Source organism: Eumetopias jubatus, unplaced genomic scaffold, assembly GCF_037043125.1.
Source record: "Eumetopias jubatus isolate StellerSeaLion01/CBP00866 unplaced genomic scaffold, mEumJub1_p1.0 scaffold_15, whole genome shotgun sequence".
Classification (NCBI taxonomy): domain Eukaryota; kingdom Metazoa; phylum Chordata; class Mammalia; order Carnivora; family Otariidae; genus Eumetopias; species Eumetopias jubatus.
In genome coordinates, this window is record NW_028274821.1 from 10968438 (window position 1) to 10987413 (window position 18976).

The following is an 18976-nucleotide window of genomic DNA, read 5'->3' on the forward strand; positions in this document are numbered from 1 at the left end:
CATGCTTTCTAGCTTCTCCATTCAACAGGTCACTCTTCTGGTGGGAATCACTGCTTAAAAGCAGCCTGGGGGTTCTATACGCAGCCGATTTTTAGCTATGTTGAACTGACAGATTAAGGGAAAGTCTGGTAAAAGCATCTATGGCTTATTTAAATGAAGATTTGAGTTTCACTTGGCGGATAGCACTGTAAATTTGAATTCCCTAAGGTGTCCTTCATTTAGGTGCTCTAAAACTCTAATTCCTGAGGTAAATATTGACGATACTAGGAACAAACAAAACATGTTTTCACTGTACCCATCTTTCTTTTAAGCAAGTCATAGATGGTGGAGGTTTTGGGTAACTTCTTTGTTCCATTGAAACAGAGTGAGAGCAAGGGGGCATATGAGTGAGCCATGTACTGTCTTCCCTCCTCTGTCTGGAAACCATCACTCACTCTTTGAAGCATTACTCATTGTGATGGGGCCACTTGTTTGTCTTCAGTTTGGCTGGTGTTTATGGGGACCTGTACAACTGTGTTCCTGGCACTTTCCTCTCAGAAACTTCATAAAATAGTCATCTTTCATGTTTTTAAAATGAGTGAATGAGAGAAATACAATTCCCTGGCTGTAGAATTTTTGGGAAAAACCAACTTTTACAATACTCAGTAGTAGTCCTAAAGATGAAGCGCAAGCATATTCTTACTGACTTTCCAAGTGAGGGACCATCATCCTAGGAGTCATGTAAAAGATGAAGAATGTAGTAGTCTCTTTCAAGAACCTTTATAACGGCCAGTATCTATACCTATGGTATCTTGCACATACCCCTCTCATGGCATTTATCATGCCTTATAGTTTGGGTTGAAATGCTTTTTCCTTGTAGTAGTCTGTATACTCCTTAAGTGTAGATTCCTCAATGCTTTGCACAGGGCATGGTCTGTGGTGGTTGCTCAGTGAATATTTGTTAAAAGAATGAAAGCTGTGATTCCCAAATGGGGAACATCAGAGTCACTTGTGGAACTTTCTAAAAAATATTGGATGCTCAGTAGTCCCCCCCCCCACCTCATATCTCCAGGAGTGGGGCTTGGGTATGTGCAAATTAATGTGTATATACATTTTTAACATTTTATTATGGAAATTTGCAAAGATACACAAAAGTACAGAGAATAGCAAAAGGAACCCAGTTACAATGGCTGCCAACATTTTGCTGATTTTATTTCCTCTGTCTTCCCAATATTTCTTTTTTTTTCTTTTTTTTTTTTTTTAAAGATTTTATTTATTTATTTGAGAGAGAGAGTGAGAGAGAGCATGAGAGGGAAGAGGGTCAGCGGGAGAAGCAGACTCCCTGCTGAGCAGGGAGCCCGATGCGGGACTCGATCCCGGGACTCCAGGATCATGACCTGAGCCGAAGGCAGTCGCTTAACCAACTGAGCCACCCAGGCGCCCCCCAATATTTCTTTTGCTGGAGTATTTTTTCAAGAGAAAATTTCAAAAATACATAAAAGTAGAATAGTATAATAAAACTGCAAGTGCCCATTACCCTTGCTGGAGTGTATTAACAGAAATCCCAGACAATGTGTCATTTCACCAGTAAATAGGGCATGTCTATTTTTTTTTAAGGCTTTACAGGAGATTCGGATGCACTTTCCTGCTTTAGGTACATAAGAAAAGGCAGAATATAATGCAGACAAAGGGCTATGGGATTCAGGGGAATGATGGTCTCCTTCGGTTTAGTGGGTCTGAGGCTTCATGAAAGGTGCTTTTTTTTAACGTACGGTAAAGCATACAGGTTTTTAGCATACAAGTCAATGTATCTTTACATATACTTGTGCCTGTGTACCAGTCCATCCGCATACATAGACATATATCTCTATAATTCTCTCTTAGATCCAGGTACAGAAGATTTCCAAAATCGTTAAGAGAGTTCCTTTGCGTCACTCTCCAGTTAGCAACATTCTTTGCAAAGATGCGACTGCTATTCTGAGTAAGACATCAAAACGTGGCCTTAAACTAGGAGGTTTTTGTTTGACTGGAAGAAGTAAGGGAAAGAGCAATCCAGTTGTTTAAAAGTGGGAAAGTGAGAATGCTCTAGAAGAGGAAGACTGTAAGTGTAGAAATCTTGGTGGATGCTTGGTATTTGAATCCTAAGCTAAGGTGTTGGGCTTTGATGTGCGGTGGCAAGCAGAACACACGCTGTGCTGTCCCACAGTGGCAGGTGAGCAGGGTTGTAGCTGATGGCAGGAGATCAAGCAGGAAGATACCCTGTGACAAGGGCCTGGACTGTCTGGGTCATGGGGGGAATGGAAATGGGATAAATCGAGGTCTGATTCACAGGTACACTTGCTGGAGTAGCCTTACTGACCGATGCTGGGGCAGTAAGATGGGGGAACTGATGGGAAACACGCCTGATTGACTGGAGGGACCTAGGCATAGAGAAACCTGGAAGAAACACTGATTTGCAGAGGAATGCCGGACTTTCAGGTTCTTACTCCGTGGCAGGATATCCAGTAGAAATGACTTGGGAGGAGCTTCACATTTGGGGTTGAGCATGTTAATGGGCTCAGTTTTCCAGATGAAGAAAACATGCAGAAGTTACTGCTATTAGATATTGTTTGCCAAAGAGTAGAACACCCAGGGGAATTACCTGGGAGGTGGACAAAAAAACAGACGAGAAAACTAAACTTTTGGAGTTATTCCTAAATTTTATTTTAGGGGCAGTACCTTATTTTACTTTCATTTTCTGAATGATTGCTTTGGTTTTCTGCTTCTTCCTGTGTCTGGGAAAAGGAGAGTTAATTTTAGATTCAAAACAAAAACTGGGAAAAAAAATACTGACATGGGTAATACGTAGGGCATAGTAGGTATGTTATTAAAGTTTTATCCCTGAATCATCTGTAATGCAGCTCTCTTTCATGGATTCCTTGTTACCTCCCTATAAGGAGGACCCGGGGTTGGAAGGTGAGAAGGTGAGAAAACCCAAATGGCAGTCTGCATAGTTTATTAAATTAGGAATTATGAGTTATGACCCTTGTCCTCTGCACTGGGAGTTTGCGGATTTCATCTTTAAGGTATTGTCTACTGCGAGAAGAGTTGATTGGTACAGAAAAACGTCTAGTTCTAAAATGTTTATCTCACTCCTTGAGCCCCTTGATGCATTGTCGTAATTTTTAAAACCCTTTTTATCTCATATTGGAGTTAATTGTACCCCTTAAAAATATTGTCATATCCCTAACCTGCCGAAAACAACAGTCATTCCCAGTAAAAATTCTTTAAGCTAGAATAAAACAGTTTTGAGTTCCATGTTGAGGCCTTTCCAATATTAAAAGCCAAGTTATCCAACTTGAATAAAATACATTTTAAGCAGTTTTGAAGGTTGAATTGCTACTGTCTTTTGAAAATGACAAATTATGTTTCGTTTAGCAACCTTTTTGCTATGTATTTTGATATGTTATAGGATTTGCTATACATTTTGATATGGATTCTTAGATATTATTTATAGTGATTGCTTTAAGGGGAAAAGAAAACTTTATTTTTTTAAGAAAACTTTAAATGCAGTAAAATAAATAGTTCAAAGTGTGTTTATTTAGATTTAAAAATAAGTACTTTAAAAAAGTTATGGTAAACACATGTGATCTACCCTCTTGACACATTTTTAAGTGTATAGTCCAATATCACTAGCTGATACTGTCTGAGTACTATTGTACAGCACATCTCTAGACCTTTTTCATCTTGCATGACTGAAACTATATTCATTGAACCGCAGCTCCCCATTTCCCTCACCTCCCAGCCAGGCAGCCGCTATTCTGCTTTCTATTTCTGTAAGTTTGACCACTTAGATACCTCATATAAGTGGAATCATGCAGTATTTGTCCTTCTGTGACCAGCTTATTTCACTTAGCATGATGTCCTCAAGGCTCATCTGCGTTGTGGCATGTGGCAGAATTTCCTTTTTTTTAACAGTGAGTAATGGTCCATCAACATACCACAGTTTTATCCTACACTATTATACTACATTTTCTTTGTCCATTCATCTATTAGTGTTATGTTGTTTCATCTCCTGGCTATTGTGACAGAATAAGTACTTTTAAAAATCTGACATTTAAAAGTCAATTTTAGTTGGCTTTCATGTCTCATATTTAGCAAGAAAGTGCTTTTTGCTTTTCCCATTACCAGCAACAGTGGAGACTAAATATCAGTATATTTTGTCCTTAGATTGGTCTTTAGTACTTACGTTAGCGATCCTCTGTGTTTGGATAAAAAACAATTTGGTCTTGTCATATTTTCTGCTCTAAGCCTGTGTGCTTTTCCATTGGTGAATAAAATTGCTGTTAATAAATGCAGTTGCAGGAAATGATGCAAAGCCATGCTTTACTATGTTTTTTTCTTCCTGTTTTAGCTTGGCTTGAGCATCTTATCCTAATTATCCAAGGCGGGATTTGTGTTTTCATCATCTTACGCTTAGCCCTTGTGTATTCTCATCATTAAGTTGAAATTTTGGTGACAGGAGCAAATGGAGCTTTGGATTTTTTATGTGACCAGCTACAGGAAATCTTGAGCTTCTGGTTTCTTAGAGTAGACAGTGAGAGATTTATCAGGAGCAGGAGGAAAAATAAATCTCAGAGTTAACATTCTAAATGATGTCAACCTTCTCAAACCAAGAGGGACATAATACTATCATTCTCATCTCCAGATACTCTTCTCCTTTGGCGCATACATGGTCAGAGATAAACTGAATTTTTCCTTTATATTTTTCCCAGAGAACAGAATTACACTTTTGCATTTGAGTTTTACTTCTGGCTCTGAGTAGTTTATTTTTTCTGAGCCTTATTACCCCCTATTTATAAAAGGGAAGTAATTCTCTTTATTCCATAGGATTGTTGTCGCGAGTAACTGAAAAGTTGAAGTGATCCAGGCTAAGAGTACCTGGCTTGGTACATAGTTGGTACACTGTAGATATTACCTTCCCGCTCAGTGCTGAGAGTCCTGGAAAGGATGAATTAAACCATGAGTATCCTTTCATGAAAGTTTCTCTGTTTAAATAGTAACCCACTGATCACCTCTGTGGAATACAGAAAATGGAATTGCTGCTACCAGAACTCAGCAAGATAGTGAAAAAGATAGACCCAATATAGTTGTCAGGCAGCATACGTGTTCATGTATTTTTTTTTGTCTTAAAATACACTGACATTACTATAAAATATACCGATGTTCTAAAAATACACCATTACTATAAAGAAAATCATGATTGATTATCTGTCTTGATTTATAGAGCATTATTACGGTGACATTTGAAGTACGAGGAAATGCAAAGGAAGAAAGTCTGAATGTATTTATTCAGGTGAATGCAGTATTTGATAATGATTTACCACCTGTTGTGTTACTTGGTTGTTGCTGGCAGTGATGGTTGGTCTTACTGAATATGTCACTTGATACAGAATCTTCTGTGGGAGCGGAACGTGCGAAACAAGGATGACAACTACATGGAGGTCATACGGCTAAAGGTGCGGAGTAGGGTCTACACTGTGGTACTCTGGGACAAAGGCCCTTTCCTTTCTTGACTGTGACATAAAACCTTATTTGGTTTTAAACACAAGCGCTGGTTTTAGTACAAATAACTTTTGTCTGATTTCATTTTTTTTTTCTCATTTCCATTGCTGAAAAGCAGCTTTGGAAATCACTGCATAAAGCGTGATTTATTTGCATAGCTTCATTTGCAACCTCTGTGCTTTGAAACATCACCCCTCGTTCTCTCTTCCCATGTGTTCTGAGCAGTTAACCTGGCTAATGAGCTTGACTCGCTGGAACTCTCCTTTCGTTGGCACACAGCTTGGTCAGTTAGGGAAAACTGAATGAATGTCTTTTTTTTTTTTTTTTTTTTTTTTTAAGGGAATGGTGGGGACGGGTAGAGGGAGACGGAGACAGAGAATCTTAAGTAGGCTCCATGCCCAGCTCGAGCCCCATGTTGGGGCTCCATCTCACAACCCTGAAGTGAAATCAAGCGTCGGACGCTTAACCGACTGGACCACCCAGGCATCTTTTTGTGTTTAATTTTCCAAGAGAGCTTCATTAACAGAGAAATCACATTAGACATCTTGCTGCAGCTAAACCTGTGTTGCTTGGCACATTTAGCAGACACTAAACAGTTATACTATAAACAGTTACAGAGGACTAGAGAAGAATTCTTGCTCTGTATTTGGAAACCCATTCATGTTACGTGGCATTTGGGTATTTATGTCACGGAAGGTGTTTTTTCCAGGGGGCAGCGGTTCTAGTTGTGTGCTTAACCAATCAGCAGTCATTTGTCTACTCCTGTGTTTCCAGAAGTGTGCATAAAGTTTTTATTATTACTATTTGGTATTATTACTGTTAGTAACTAAATTTTCCAGTTAGCAGCTGACTTCCTGGGGTCACTAGAATGACAAAGGTACACACAATCAAGAAACCATTCAGGTTTAGATTTCTTTACTCCCCATGCGGCTCTACCTGGGATTGGCTTCAGAGCAACATGGGTGAGTCTCTGTTCCCAGGTCATTCCCACCCAGAGGAACTAAGCGTGATCCTGCTGCGGCTTTCCTGACTGCAGACCATCTACATTCCGTGATCCTAACTGGCAGGGTGTATTTCATTCTGTTACTGCTTTTATGCCCTGCTCCTGAATGGGGGGTGGTCCCTACAAAGCAGCCCTTGGGGCATGTATGCTAATGCTGCCACCGAGACCTCCACCCAGAGCTCCGGGGCGCATCCTGCACCAGCCCAGCCTGGATTTTGTCCTTAGGCACGGGACAGGTTTTCCGCGGCTGTCGGCCCTCTTTGGTTCTTCTCTTGGCCTTCCTCTGAGCGCAGCGACACTTCGAGATCTGGGGCAACACAGCCTTCACCTGCATAGACTTCTTTCTTTTCTGGCTACAAAATGTTAGTGTGATAACGATGAACATGTTTAAAATGTTCACTCAGGGAGGCGCCTGGGGGGCTCAGTCAGTTAAGTGTCTGCCTTGGGCTCAGGTCATGATCCCAGGGTCCTGGGATCGAGCCCCCCTCCCCCCCCCCCCCCCCCCCGCTCTGCTCAGCGGGGAGTCTGCTTCTCCCTCTCCCACTCCCCCCTGCTTGTGCGCGCTCTGTCTCTGTCAAATAAATAAATAAAATCTTTTAAATAAAATAAAATAAAACGTTCACTCAGGTAGCAGCTAACACTTCAAAGTCTTTATACAAGTAACAAAAAATTGCTGTTTAGATAATTCTTTCCAAGGAGTTACTGTGTATTAAAATTCAAATTTGAAAAGCAGAAATCAAATCATAGTGTACACCTTAAACTAATACAATGCTGTATGTCAATTTTATCAGTAAAACTAGGGGGAAAAAAGCAGAAAACAAGTGGGCAAAGGAAAACAGGAAGAACATACACCTAAAATACACAAATATGCCAAAAACACACAAAGCGTATGTAGCAAGAATGACTATGAATGGTTTGTCTCTTACTGTTCTGCATTAATTTTATAACAAGTATAACAGGATTATTTCGGAGAAATTATTTTATCCCAGGAGGGGCAGGTTTATCAGATAACTTGTTTCTCATTTCTGCAAATCAATAAAAAATGAACTTTATCCAGACAATGTTTCCTTTCCTTTATTCCATCATTCCCTGCACCATTCACTGCAACCCAGTCAGCATTATCGCCCGAGTCCTTTAACCTCTCAAGTTTTCCCACTAAAAAACTGAAACAGGTGTAAAATCCTTAAAGTAGAAACATCAGTAGAATTCGATGCATGTTTTATCATTTGGTTGTTTAAATTTTTAGTTCTCATAACACTGAAAGGACATCCTTAATACATACATTAATTTTATTGTTAGGAAAAGGGATTATTTAAAAAAAAAATATTGTGCACATAAACCTTTTTTAAAAATTGGAGACTTTAGAAACTATTTCTAGAATGCACAAATAACTGGATTTAAGTAATTTTAACATCATCTTCTTTATGGGTGTGTATTTAAAATGGAATAGGAGTAATTAATCCATAAACATTGATGGTCAGTTTCTGCTTTAAATTTGAACTGCAGCTGATTGAACCCTCTCATCTGAGCAGGGGCTGGTGTCAATCAAAGACAAACCAAAACAGGTAATTGTCCAGGGTGTCCACGAGCTCTATGATCTGGAGGAGACTCCACTGAGCTGGAACAATGACACCGAGAGAACAAATCGATTGGTTCTTATTGGTAAGTGACAGTTAAATTTCTAAAATATATATATTTGAAAGTGATACAGTATACTCCTTAACCAGTATTAACCAATCTCAATTCCTTTGGTCAACCTAACTAAGCTTGTGGTTAATGTATTTGTCTTCATGATGTGATAACCTTCATAAGAACTTGTTAGGCATTTTACTCCTCTTCAAATGTAGAAAAGTAATTAAAATGCCAATTTGGTTCTGAGGGACTTAATTAGAAATAGGAAGTTAAGGGAAGGGATCACTGATTACTTAGTTTTTGTAAATTTCTGAAGATTATCAAGTTGTTAATGATTTGGAATTGATAGGCAAACTGTCATTTTAATAAGCATCATATAAATCACACCATATTTTATTCTGTTTGCAGGCAGGAATTTAGATAAGGAGATCCTCAGACAACTATTTATAGCTACTGTGATGGAAACAGAAAAGCGGTGGACAACACATTTCAAAGAAGATCAAGTTTGTCCATAACACTAGAAGCATTTCTTATCAGAGGGACTGGGTGATAAATCGGGATTAAGTGTCCTACTGGGTGTATTTCAAGTGTCTATTTTTTGCATTACTTCTGTTGTGAATTCTGGCGTACTTTAAAATAGTGTTTATTTTATGGAACACATAAAATGTAGTAAATAAGTGCTTAAAACATTTGACATTCATACAATAAAACATAATGTCCTCTAAAGTGTTTTTTGCTTTTTTGAGAGCGAGTGCGTGGGAGGTGTGCACGTGGAGGAGGGGCAGAGGGAGGAGAGAGAGAATCCTAAGCAGGCTCCACGCTTGCCCAACCAGGGGCTCAGTCCCAGGACCCTGAGCTCATGACCTGAGCCGAAATCAAGACTTGGACACTCAACCAGCTGAGCCACGCAGGTGTCCAGTTTTTTGTTTGTTTTTTTTTTAATAGATGTTTCACAAAAGTATCTGTCAGAACTGGGTTTGAAATGTACATATGCTGAACTTTTTATCCATGGAAGTTATTTATAATCATAATGATAAAACTTACTTTTACGTTCTTTTTTTCCCTTAGAACTACACTGATTGCATAGATATAATTTTATTGTTATTAACAAAAATTATTTAAAAACAGTATCACCTGGCGGGGAGCCTGCTTCTCCTTTTCCAGCTCCCCTGTATTTGTGTTCCCTCTCTCACTATCTCTCTCTGTCGAATAAACAAATAAAAGTAAAAACAGTATCACCATTTTTATTAAATGAAATAAAAGTCTTGATGTGGCTAGAGACTTATGAGTGGAGGAAATCTGAGTAAAAAATTAAAGCCATCTCCTAGTCAATTCTAAGCTTTCCTGTAGAGTAATGGAACTTCCATTTACTTCATAATATATTTAGATGATTCCAGTTTTAGAGCTTTTAATTTTAAGTAGAATTTACTACTGGTATTAAATTCATCATGATTTCTTTGAACTTCTTTAATTTTCAATATAAGCAAAAAAGCGACAAAGTGCAAAACTTCAGACATAATTGCAGATAACAGGATAATTTAACCATCTTTATATCAGTGGTTGGTGTGTAAATGTACAGTGGCTTACTTATCTCCTATTCTTACTAAAGGCCAGGTCAGCATAACTGTATTCAGATTGTAAGAGAAAAGCATTAGATGGGATTTAAAGAAGAGCTTTCCCAAACTAATGATTATTAAATATCAGAAAGCTATCACAATGCCCTTTGGAATTTTTTTTTTCCAGAATTTTAAGTAAAAGAGTTATCTCTGTGTATCTTGAATGGCTCCAGTGTTTGGAGGAAGGCCAATTGATTAGATTATCTGTCTCTTGGGGCGCCTGGGTGGCTCAGTCAGTTAAGTGTCTGCCTTGGATTCAGGTCATGATCCCAGAGTCCTGGGATTGAGCCCCAGGTCAGGTCCCTGCTCAGCTGGGAGCCTGCTTCTCCCTTTCCCGCTCATGCTCTCTCTCTCTCTCAGTGAATAAATATAATCTTAAAAAAAAAAAGATTATCTGTCTCCTCCCCTGCATTCTGTCCCTTTTTAAATAAAAGTTCTCTGTATTTATCCATTTGCCTCCTGAATCCATTCTCTTAAATTCATAGTTGAGAGAATAAGCTTACTTGGTGGTAGCAGATTGCCCAGTAGAAACTCAGCTGATTTTTGAGTCTGATCTGGGCTTTAGTTCCACTTCTGCTTCTTGGCTGTGTAATCTTGGACAAAGTATTTTCTCAAGATTGGTATTTATAAAGTGGATAGTGATAATATCAATCATTCAAGGTTGTTGTGAGGATTGAATAGGTTTCTAATGCACCCAACTCAGCTCCTGGCCCACAGCAGAACCTGGATAAATTTTTTCTTGTTCCTAACAACTTAAACTTGATTTATTTTATAGTTAATGTTGCCATAATCATACTCCGTGATGTTCTTTGGCAAACAATAAATATCTAGATTCATCTGTTCTAGGCCATGAGAAAGAGCTTACTTTAATTTCCTGTTGGAGAAATGTTTGAAGTAATATTAATATATACTCTTAAAAGTCTGTCTTTATCAAACTCACAAATATTTGTTTTTTCTTTAATGTATTAATCTTTAAATATTTTTTATCACATAAGTATTGACAATATATTTGTGTTGTAAAAATGCAAACGTTGTAGATGAAGTCAGTCTCCCCTGACGTTTCTCCTTCTGTCATGTCACTCCTTGGGGGTAAGCAATGTTGTCAGCTTCACTCACACACATGGCTTATGTTGTTGCCCAAAGTGAATTATTTTTCAATGATCAGAACCATAATTTAAGCTGCTTCCTCAGGAGATTTAGAAGCTTGTTATAAATATCCGCAAGGAAAGGTTTTATTTTTATAATGTGTGTGTTTTAAATAAAATATTCCTTATATATTGTAATGCAGTTTGCTTTTTAAAAAATTATTTATTTTACAGAGCGAGAGAGAGAGCGAGAGAGAGAGAGAGAGAGAGTGTGTGCACCTGGTGGGGGGAGGAGCAGAGAGAGAGTGATAAGCAGACTCCAAGCTCAGCGCAGAGCCCAAAGTGGGGCTCTGTCCCAAGACCCTGGGATCATGACCTGAGCCGAAGGCAGATGCTTAACTGACTGAGCCACCCAGGTGCCCCTTCACTGTTTTAATTTAGATTTTACACTGTATTTTTATGTTGTTTATATGTTCTTTTAAAGATGTGTTGTCCTGTTCTTCATTCTTATTTTTCCCCAAATGAAGTATTTTTCCGTGATCAGAATCATTATTGGTTTAACCCGTACTTCAGAGGACTTGGGAACTTGCCACAGATATCCTGGAAAGAATATTTGTTTTATAAGGCAAATCACTGAATAATGTGGGCTGTTATTCTGCTAACTATAGAAAATTTGAAGGGTGGTGCCTGGGTGGCTCAGTTGGTTAAGCGACAGCCTTTGGCTCAGGTCATGATCCTGGAGTCCCAGGATCGAGTCCCGCATTGGGCTCCCTGCTCAGCGGGGAGTCTCCTTCTCCCTCTGACCTTCCTCCCTCTCATGCTCTCTCTCTACCATTCTCTCTCTCTCTCAATAAATAAAAATCTTAAAAAAAAAAAATTTGAAGGGTATTCATGATGATGATCAAGGTTTAGGCGTAGTTCATCTAAAATTCTATAGTTGCGGCGCCTGGGTGGCTCAGTCGTTAAGCGTCTGCCTTTGGCTCAGGTCGTGATCCCAGGGTCCTGGGATCGAGCCCCACATCGGGCTCCCTGCTCGGCGGGAAGCCTGCTTCTCCCTCTCCCACTCCCCCCTGCTTGTGTTCCCTCTCTCGTTGTCTTGCTCTGTCAAATAAATAAAATCTTTAAAAAATAAACTAAAATTCTATAGTTTACTGAGTAATACAGAATAGGATAGATTACTAAATCTCTCTGAGCCTTTGCCTCCTTATTCATAAGATGGAGATAAAATGCAAATCTCTGTTGTTCAGGGATGAAATTTAAAGCACCCTGAATACAGAGTCTCAGTACACGTGAATTCTCTTTTTATAGCAAGATTTGATTTAAAAAAAATTCAAACTTTCTGCATATCTTCCTAAAGCAAATAGTTCTTTTCTAGGGTTTTCCCAGCTTTTAGTAAATAAGGGGCAAGAACACTGGTTCTGAGTGCAAGAAAGCTGTAGGAAGGGGTCAGCACAAGGTGTGAGGGAAGACCAGGTGACTAAAAGAGTCTATGATTATTAGCTCATGACATTTGAAGGAAGTTATCAGCAAAATAACGCTAAGAAGCTTTTAAGCACTTAGGAGCTTGGTTGCTTGGTTGCTTGCTACAAATTGAGTAATAGTCTTTGGATTACTAGTGTAGGTGAGAAAACTATTTTTAGATTGCTTTGAAAAGACTATTCCAGTGTTAGAAATGCCATACATTGTGGAAGTGACATTGAAAGAAATAAATTCTGCCTTCATAGACTAGCAACTTGCCCTTCTTACTTCGATGAGAAAGATATGCTAGATTTTTCTTTCTCAATTAGTCTTAATATTAGAATCAACTTTAACTTTTGATGACCATGTTGCCTTTAATTTTCAGAGTGCAATGGAAAGAAACCAGACATCATCATCGTTTTTGTAGATTAGTTTAGAAAGTTTGGTTTTCACACTAGGACAGCATTTTGTGAGCCCAATAGGTTTGTTCAGAAAAAAAACCCTGTCATTGTTAGGAAAGAAGTAATCACCAAGTGTTATGGAGTGCCCACCATGCACTAGGCCGCAGGTTAAATATTGCAGGGGCTACAAAGGAAGGCTTTTGATTCTTATGGCAACACTGAAGAATTGATGGGAGGGGACAGTAAGAGTTCCTTTCTTTTCTTTTTTTTTTTTTTTGTAGAGTGACTTGGCATAATGGAGTGTTGCTTAGTTTTCATTGATAAGGCTCTTTGTTTTTACATTGACATATTTTGTATAACAGTTTTATTTAGATATAATTCACATATGGTAAACTTTACCTTTTTAAAGTGTACAATTCATGGCTTTAGTATAATACACAGGTAGTGGCAAGCACCACCACCACTGTCTCATTCCAGAACATTTTCATCATCCCCAAAGAAACTATCCATCAGCAGTTACTCCTCATTTCCCCCTGCTCCCGGCCCCAACAACCACTCATCTACTTTCTGTTTTTATAATTGGCCTATTCTGACTCCTTTCACATACCGTAATGTTCTCCAGATCCATCCCTTGTAGCATGTATCAACACTTAGTTTCTTTTTATTGCTGAACTATGTACCACATTTTGTTTATCCATTCATCAGCTGATGGACATTTAAGTTTCTTTTTGGCTAGTAGGCCTTTTTTCCCATTTTAATTTTTTAGACTAATAGAATGTAATTTTCAGAACAGTTTTAGATTGACGGGAAAATTGAGCAGATAGTACAAGAACCCATACCCCCCCACCTCACTTAATGTCTTACAGTAGCATGGCACATTTGTGACAATTAGCGAACCGATATTGATACGTTATTATTATTAACCGAGTCCATAGTTTATTCACATACCCTTAGTTTTTCCCTCGTGTCCTTTCTCTGCTCTAGGATGCCATCCAAGATGTTAGTTATCATGTCTCTGTAGACTCCTCTTGGCTATGACCGTTTCTTAGACTTTCCTTGTTTTGGTGACCTTGATAGTTTTGAGGATTTTTTTTTTTTTTTTTTAAGATTTTGTTTACTTATTTGAGAGGGAGGGGCAGAGGGAGAGGGAGAAGCAGGCTCCCCACAGAGCCACCTGGGCGCCTGAGGATGGTTTTGATTAGGTACATAAGATGCTCCTCTATTGGAATTTGTCTGTTTTCCTCCTGATTTGATGGGTTTTGGGGAGCGAGATCACAGAGTGCTATTTTTATCACATATCAAGTGTATATACTATTAACATGGTTTATGACTATTGATGTTAACATCGATCACCTGATGACCTGGCTGAAGTGTTTGTCAGGTTTCTTCACTTGTAGGATTATTCACCTGCTCCCCCTGCCCCTACTGTAGTCTTTGGAAGGAAGCCGCTCAGTGATGCCTACCACAGTAAAGGAGTAAGTATGCTCCACGTCCTCCAGCGTGGAGTATCTACATTATTTGGAATTCTTCTGCATGGGAGATTGGCTTCTTTCCCCCCATTTATTTTTTGGGGGGTTTTGTTTTGTTTTAAAGCAAGCTCTACGCCCAATGTGGGACTTAAACTCAGGACCCTGAGATCAAGTCACTGAGCCAGCCAGGTGTCCCTCCCTTCCCCCATTTATTAATTTACTTGATCATTAATTTTCATTAGTATGGATGCTTGAATATTTATACTTTGGGTTGTAATCTAATCTTTCCTCAAATTGTCCGAGCTTTGGCCAAGGTGGTGGGGGGCCTCTTTCATTTGTCTCCTGTGCCCCCTTTGACATAGCTCCAAGAATGGGGGTTGTTTCAGTTGTTTTGTTTTTGCATGCCTTTCCTTTTCTCCTTTCATTTTTAAATAACCCAAATCCCCATAGACATTGACTCTCCGAAAACTAACAATACTCCCTTTCCAGGTAATCGGATTCCTCTGCTCCTGGCAGAAAGGTCCCTTACCTGCAGGGGGTTGACAGGCAGGCAGCTGGGAGCCAGAGTTTGAATAAGACACCTGTCACAGCCCTCCTGGAGCTTAGTTTAGTAGATCACACAAGTAGTAATTGGTGAATCTGGGATTCAAACAAATCTGTAAGGCTCAAAAGTTCTGTATTTCAAGCTACATTTGACTGAGAAGACTGAGAGGCTGAGAACCTCAGGAATAGAGGAAAAGCTTTTAAAAGATAGCAGTAGGGAAAGGTTTTCAAAATTTTATCCTGAAGGGACTAGCTACTTTGAGCTTTGTTGTTATTTTGCCCTTTTAGCTGGCTTCTGATTTTTTCCTGAAAATTCATTATCATGAATCCAGAGTGGAAGTTTCACTCTGTGACAATCAGTGGCATAATCCAGTATTTTCACGTTGCATTTTTTTAGATGCCTTCTCAAATTCTTTTCACTAGTGGCTGGGTATTAAACTATGAATATATACTCTTGCTCAGCATTTCAGCATAAGACCCAGACCCTCTTATATAACACACAATATATTCCACTGGACTGCTACTCTAGTCTCTGAGCGGATTTAAGTGAAGCCAATCTAAAAATCCTTACTTCCAGGGACATCAAGTAAATTAAACAGAGCTGCTGTGCCATGTCGCTTCTCCAATGTAGGGAATGACGACCTAGTAATTTGGCAAAGGTGCTGAAACTGCACCTCTTCCTTTGCCTTATTTAAGTTTCAACTTTAGTATTATTATAGTAAAAGGGCTTAATGTTGGCTTTAATGGGGAGGAGGGTAGAGCACATGTGTGAGCGACTGACTCTCAGACTGGTGTATCCCTCGGTGTTGTGAGGCTATTTTTTCTGAAAACAGGATTTTTCACACTGGCTCTGTACTAGTTAGGATGTGGCAAAATCAGTGTGGTTGGTCATGGACATTTTTAAAAAGAAAAAAATCAGTGGTCACTTGTTTTATGAAACCCATTTTAGTTACAGAAGTCTCGCTCTCCAAGTTCACGACATAAAATGTATTTCATACTGCGGTTAAATGTTCAAAGAAGTTCGAGAGTCACTGATGCAAGGGGACTTCTCTTTAGCTCTCCTGCTCTCCTTCCACCTGGAACTTAGACAACTTAATGCCAAGGACATCTCAGCCTTTTCCCTAAAGCTGAGTCAGGGAGAACATTTTGGGGAGCTAAGGTGGGGAGCAGAAGGGACCATGCAAGCCTCCCTCACACACCCGTGAGCTCATGGATATACTTAGAACATTAAGAATATTTCAGCTCATCATTCTGGATGAGGACGGAATCCACCAATGAAAATGTGGGTATCACCAACTATGAAACACGAAAACACACTTTTACTGTTACACGTTGTTTTACAGTCAAACATTGTAGACATTTAGTGCCCCCCCCCCCCAATTTCTATCCTCCAACGGAGAGTCCTGAGTGTCAAGGTGGCCATAAATTGTTGGGTACCATATTTTCCTGCCTCTTCTTTATTTGCACATTTCGAAGCAGTTTAACAGCGCATCTTCCTTGCTGGCGGGTGGGTGTAAGAAGGAGGAGGCTGAAGGTTCTTGCCCTGTCGGGTAACGTGCAGAGGATCCTCATCATTGGACTGCGTCGGAAGGAAGTGGGAGCTCTCAGAGGTAGGGGGAAGAAGGGGCATAAAGGGGGAGGGGGGAGCCAACCACACAGGGACTCCAAGAAGCCTTAATAAAAGGCAAAGTGCATCTTCGCTGGACGGTGTTGGAAACGAGGAGAAACCAACAGAGAAGAACACCAAAGGGCAACCACAAGGGTTTCTGCTTTTTGGAACACTCTTAACCCAGGCCTCCAGCCCAGCCCCCCCGCGAGCCGGGTGAGCGGCCGCTACCTCCTCTGCGTCTGCAGGACCCGATCCTCCATGAACTTGCCAAAACCCAAGCGCCTCCGCCGCGCACCGCAGCGCAGCCTCCGGAGCTCCGACGGGGAAGACGGTGAGATCTACATCCTGGGAGAGGAGGAAGATGAAGACGAGGAGGGAGAGGAAGACGAAGAGGCGGCGGAGAGCCAGCGGTTCCTAGCGCAGCTGCGGCCGCCGGGGACGCCGGAGGCGCGGCGGGGCGCGGGCGCGCTTCCCCGAGAGCCCCCCGAAGGCGGCGGCGCCCCGAGCGACTCCTCCAAGTTTGGCACCGAGTTCAGGGCATTGAGCGGCCCTGCGGCGGCCTCTGGGGACGGCCCGCAGCCGGCGAAGCCCCCCTACTCGTACATAGCGCTCATCACCATGGCCATCCTGCAGAGCCCGCACAAGCGTCTCACGCTCAGCGGCATCTGCGCCTTCATCAGCGGCCGCTTCCCCTACTACCGCCGCAAGTTCCCCGCCTGGCAGAACAGCATCCGCCACAACCTCTCGCTCAACGACTGCTTCGTCAAGATCCCCCGCGAGCCGGGCCGCCCGGGCAAGGGCAACTACTGGAGCCTGGACCCCGCCTCCCAGGACATGTTTGACAACGGCAGCTTCCTCCGGCGCAGGAAGCGCTTCAAGCGCCACCACCCGCCGCCGGGAGTCCACCTGCACCACCCCCTGCCCCTGCCCGCCGCGCCCGCCGCCCTGCACGGCCCCTGCCCGGGCCTGCTGCTCGGGCCCCCAGCCCCGCCGCCGCCAGTCCCAGGGGCCTACCCCGCCGCCGCCGGCAGCCGCCAGTGCGCGCTGCTGCACCCTCACCCGCTTCGCTACCTGCTGCTGTCGGCCCCGGCCTGCGCCGAGACGCCCAGGAAAGCGCTGGGCGCCGACCTGGCCGCCACCGGCGCGTTCTCGGCGCTGCAGCCCTCTCTGCGCTCCCAGCCTTGGGAGGAGGGCAAGGGGCCGGCGGCGCCGCCGCGAGACCGACGCACCCCCTTCAGCATCGAGAGTATCATGCGAGGGGTCCGGGGAGGGGGCACCAGGGCCAGGCAGGGTCTGCCCCCGACCCCGTGGGGCTATTGCCACCTGCTGCAGCGCCCGGCGGGCCTGTTGCAGCACCGGGCCGCTACCCCCTTGCTGCACGTGTCCGCTGCGGCAGCCGCGTCGGCTGCCGGGAACGTTTCAGAGCAGCCCCAGCAGCAGGGCTGTACCAGCGGCGGCGCTCCGAGCGAGGGCGCTCTGCTGGGCCAACACCTGTCCGCCCCCGCGGCGCTGCTGGGGTGTCAGCCTGGAGCAGAAGGCTCCGGGCTGACCACGGTGGCCAGCCTTTCCGGCAGAGAGGGTGTCTTGCCAGCCTTTTGAGGAGCATCCACACCCTGTCCGGGCGCTGACTCCGCGGGGCGCACCTGCAGCCAAGGTGTAGTGCAGAGCAATAAGGGGTCCCGCTCTCCTCGCCTTCTGCCTTCACGCACAACACCCTACACGGCAGGGACAACGCGGGTGCATCTGTATCCCTCATCGGAGCAACCACTAACTGAACCACAGTTCGGGTCACTGCAAAATATTTACAAAGCTCAAGTTGGATACTGTCAGACAACCGGGACATAAACATCGGACGGCGGCAATTCTTGTCCTTTTTCTTTTTCCAGCCTCCGGTTGTGGCTTCCAGGGCTTTTCCGGTTACACATTTCCAGAGGAAGTAGGAGCGCAAGCAGGATATTTTGTTCTGGTTAAAAAGAAAGAAAGAAAAAGAAAATACACAATGTCCAATGCAGACTTGTTTCCCCTTGTTTACTCCCTAGGATATGTAAATATTAGTCCCAACTCAAGTGCAAAATACTTATGTTCTTTATGTCTTCCTGAAATGGATGTGTAATATGGAATTTTAATTTTGAAACATTTGTTTCAGATCTGTGTGTCTGATGTGCCATCTTACGTGGAAAGATGTTGAAATCAAAGCTAGCTATATAGACTAAATAAAATGCGAAATCACTACACTTCATCATTTATTTCATATTACTTCTCAATAATCGATTTCTAAGTGGAACCTCTTTCAAAACTTAGTTCTTGGGTCCCCTGGGTGGCTCAGTCGGTTAAACCTCTGCCTTCTGCTGGGGTCATGATCTCAGGGCCCTGGGATCTAGCCCAGCGATGAGCTCCCTGCTTAGCAGGCAGCCTGCTTCTCCCTCTAACCCCTCCCCCTGCTTGTGGGCGCGCTCTCTCTCTAGCAAATAAATAAAATCTTAAAAAAATAAAACGTTCTTTCCTCCCAGTTAAACAATTTAGTTTTACAATTCATATTCATTATAGGGAGCAGAAACAAATTTCAAAACGGCTTTCAAAACTTCCAAATATTTGAAGTTGAAAAGGTCCTGGGTTTTAAAATAACGGGATTCAGTA

General features: G+C 42.2%; 2 protein-coding genes across 4 annotated transcripts in view; both read left to right on the forward strand.

Moving 5' to 3' along the window:
* ZNG1A (Zn regulated GTPase metalloprotein activator 1A) overlaps positions 1 to 8884 on the forward strand; it is a 53002-nt gene extending 44118 nt beyond the window's left edge. For 2 of the 3 annotated variants that reach the window (XM_028117356.1, XM_028117355.2), the window contains 4 exons: positions 5246 to 5314; positions 5412 to 5477; positions 8059 to 8188; positions 8567 to 8884. In XM_028117356.1, the coding sequence (XP_027973157.1) occupies positions 5246 to 5314; positions 5412 to 5477; positions 8059 to 8188; positions 8567 to 8673 (372 nt within the window). In that variant the 3' untranslated portion in view covers positions 8674 to 8884. Of the gene's footprint in view, positions 1 to 5245; positions 5315 to 5411; positions 5478 to 8032; positions 8189 to 8566 lie in introns of those variants that run through there. The other variant, XM_088019183.1, reaches the window with a different exon arrangement.
* Positions 8885 to 16376: 7492 nt separating this feature from the next.
* LOC114219797 (forkhead box protein D4-like 1) lies at positions 16377 to 18553 on the forward strand. Its single transcript, XM_028117389.2, has one exon. It carries the CDS (start codon positions 16598 to 16600, stop codon positions 17936 to 17938), a length of 1341 nt encoding a protein of 446 aa, XP_027973190.1. The 5' UTR covers positions 16377 to 16597; the 3' UTR covers positions 17939 to 18553.
* Positions 18554 to 18976: the final 423 nt, after the last annotated feature.

What these genes read in the sequence shown, in the direction of transcription:
- LOC114219797 (XM_028117389.2), top strand. Translation starts at nt 16,598, where the DNA reads ATGAACTTGCCAAAACCCAAGCGCCTCCGCCGCGCACCGCAGCGCAGC.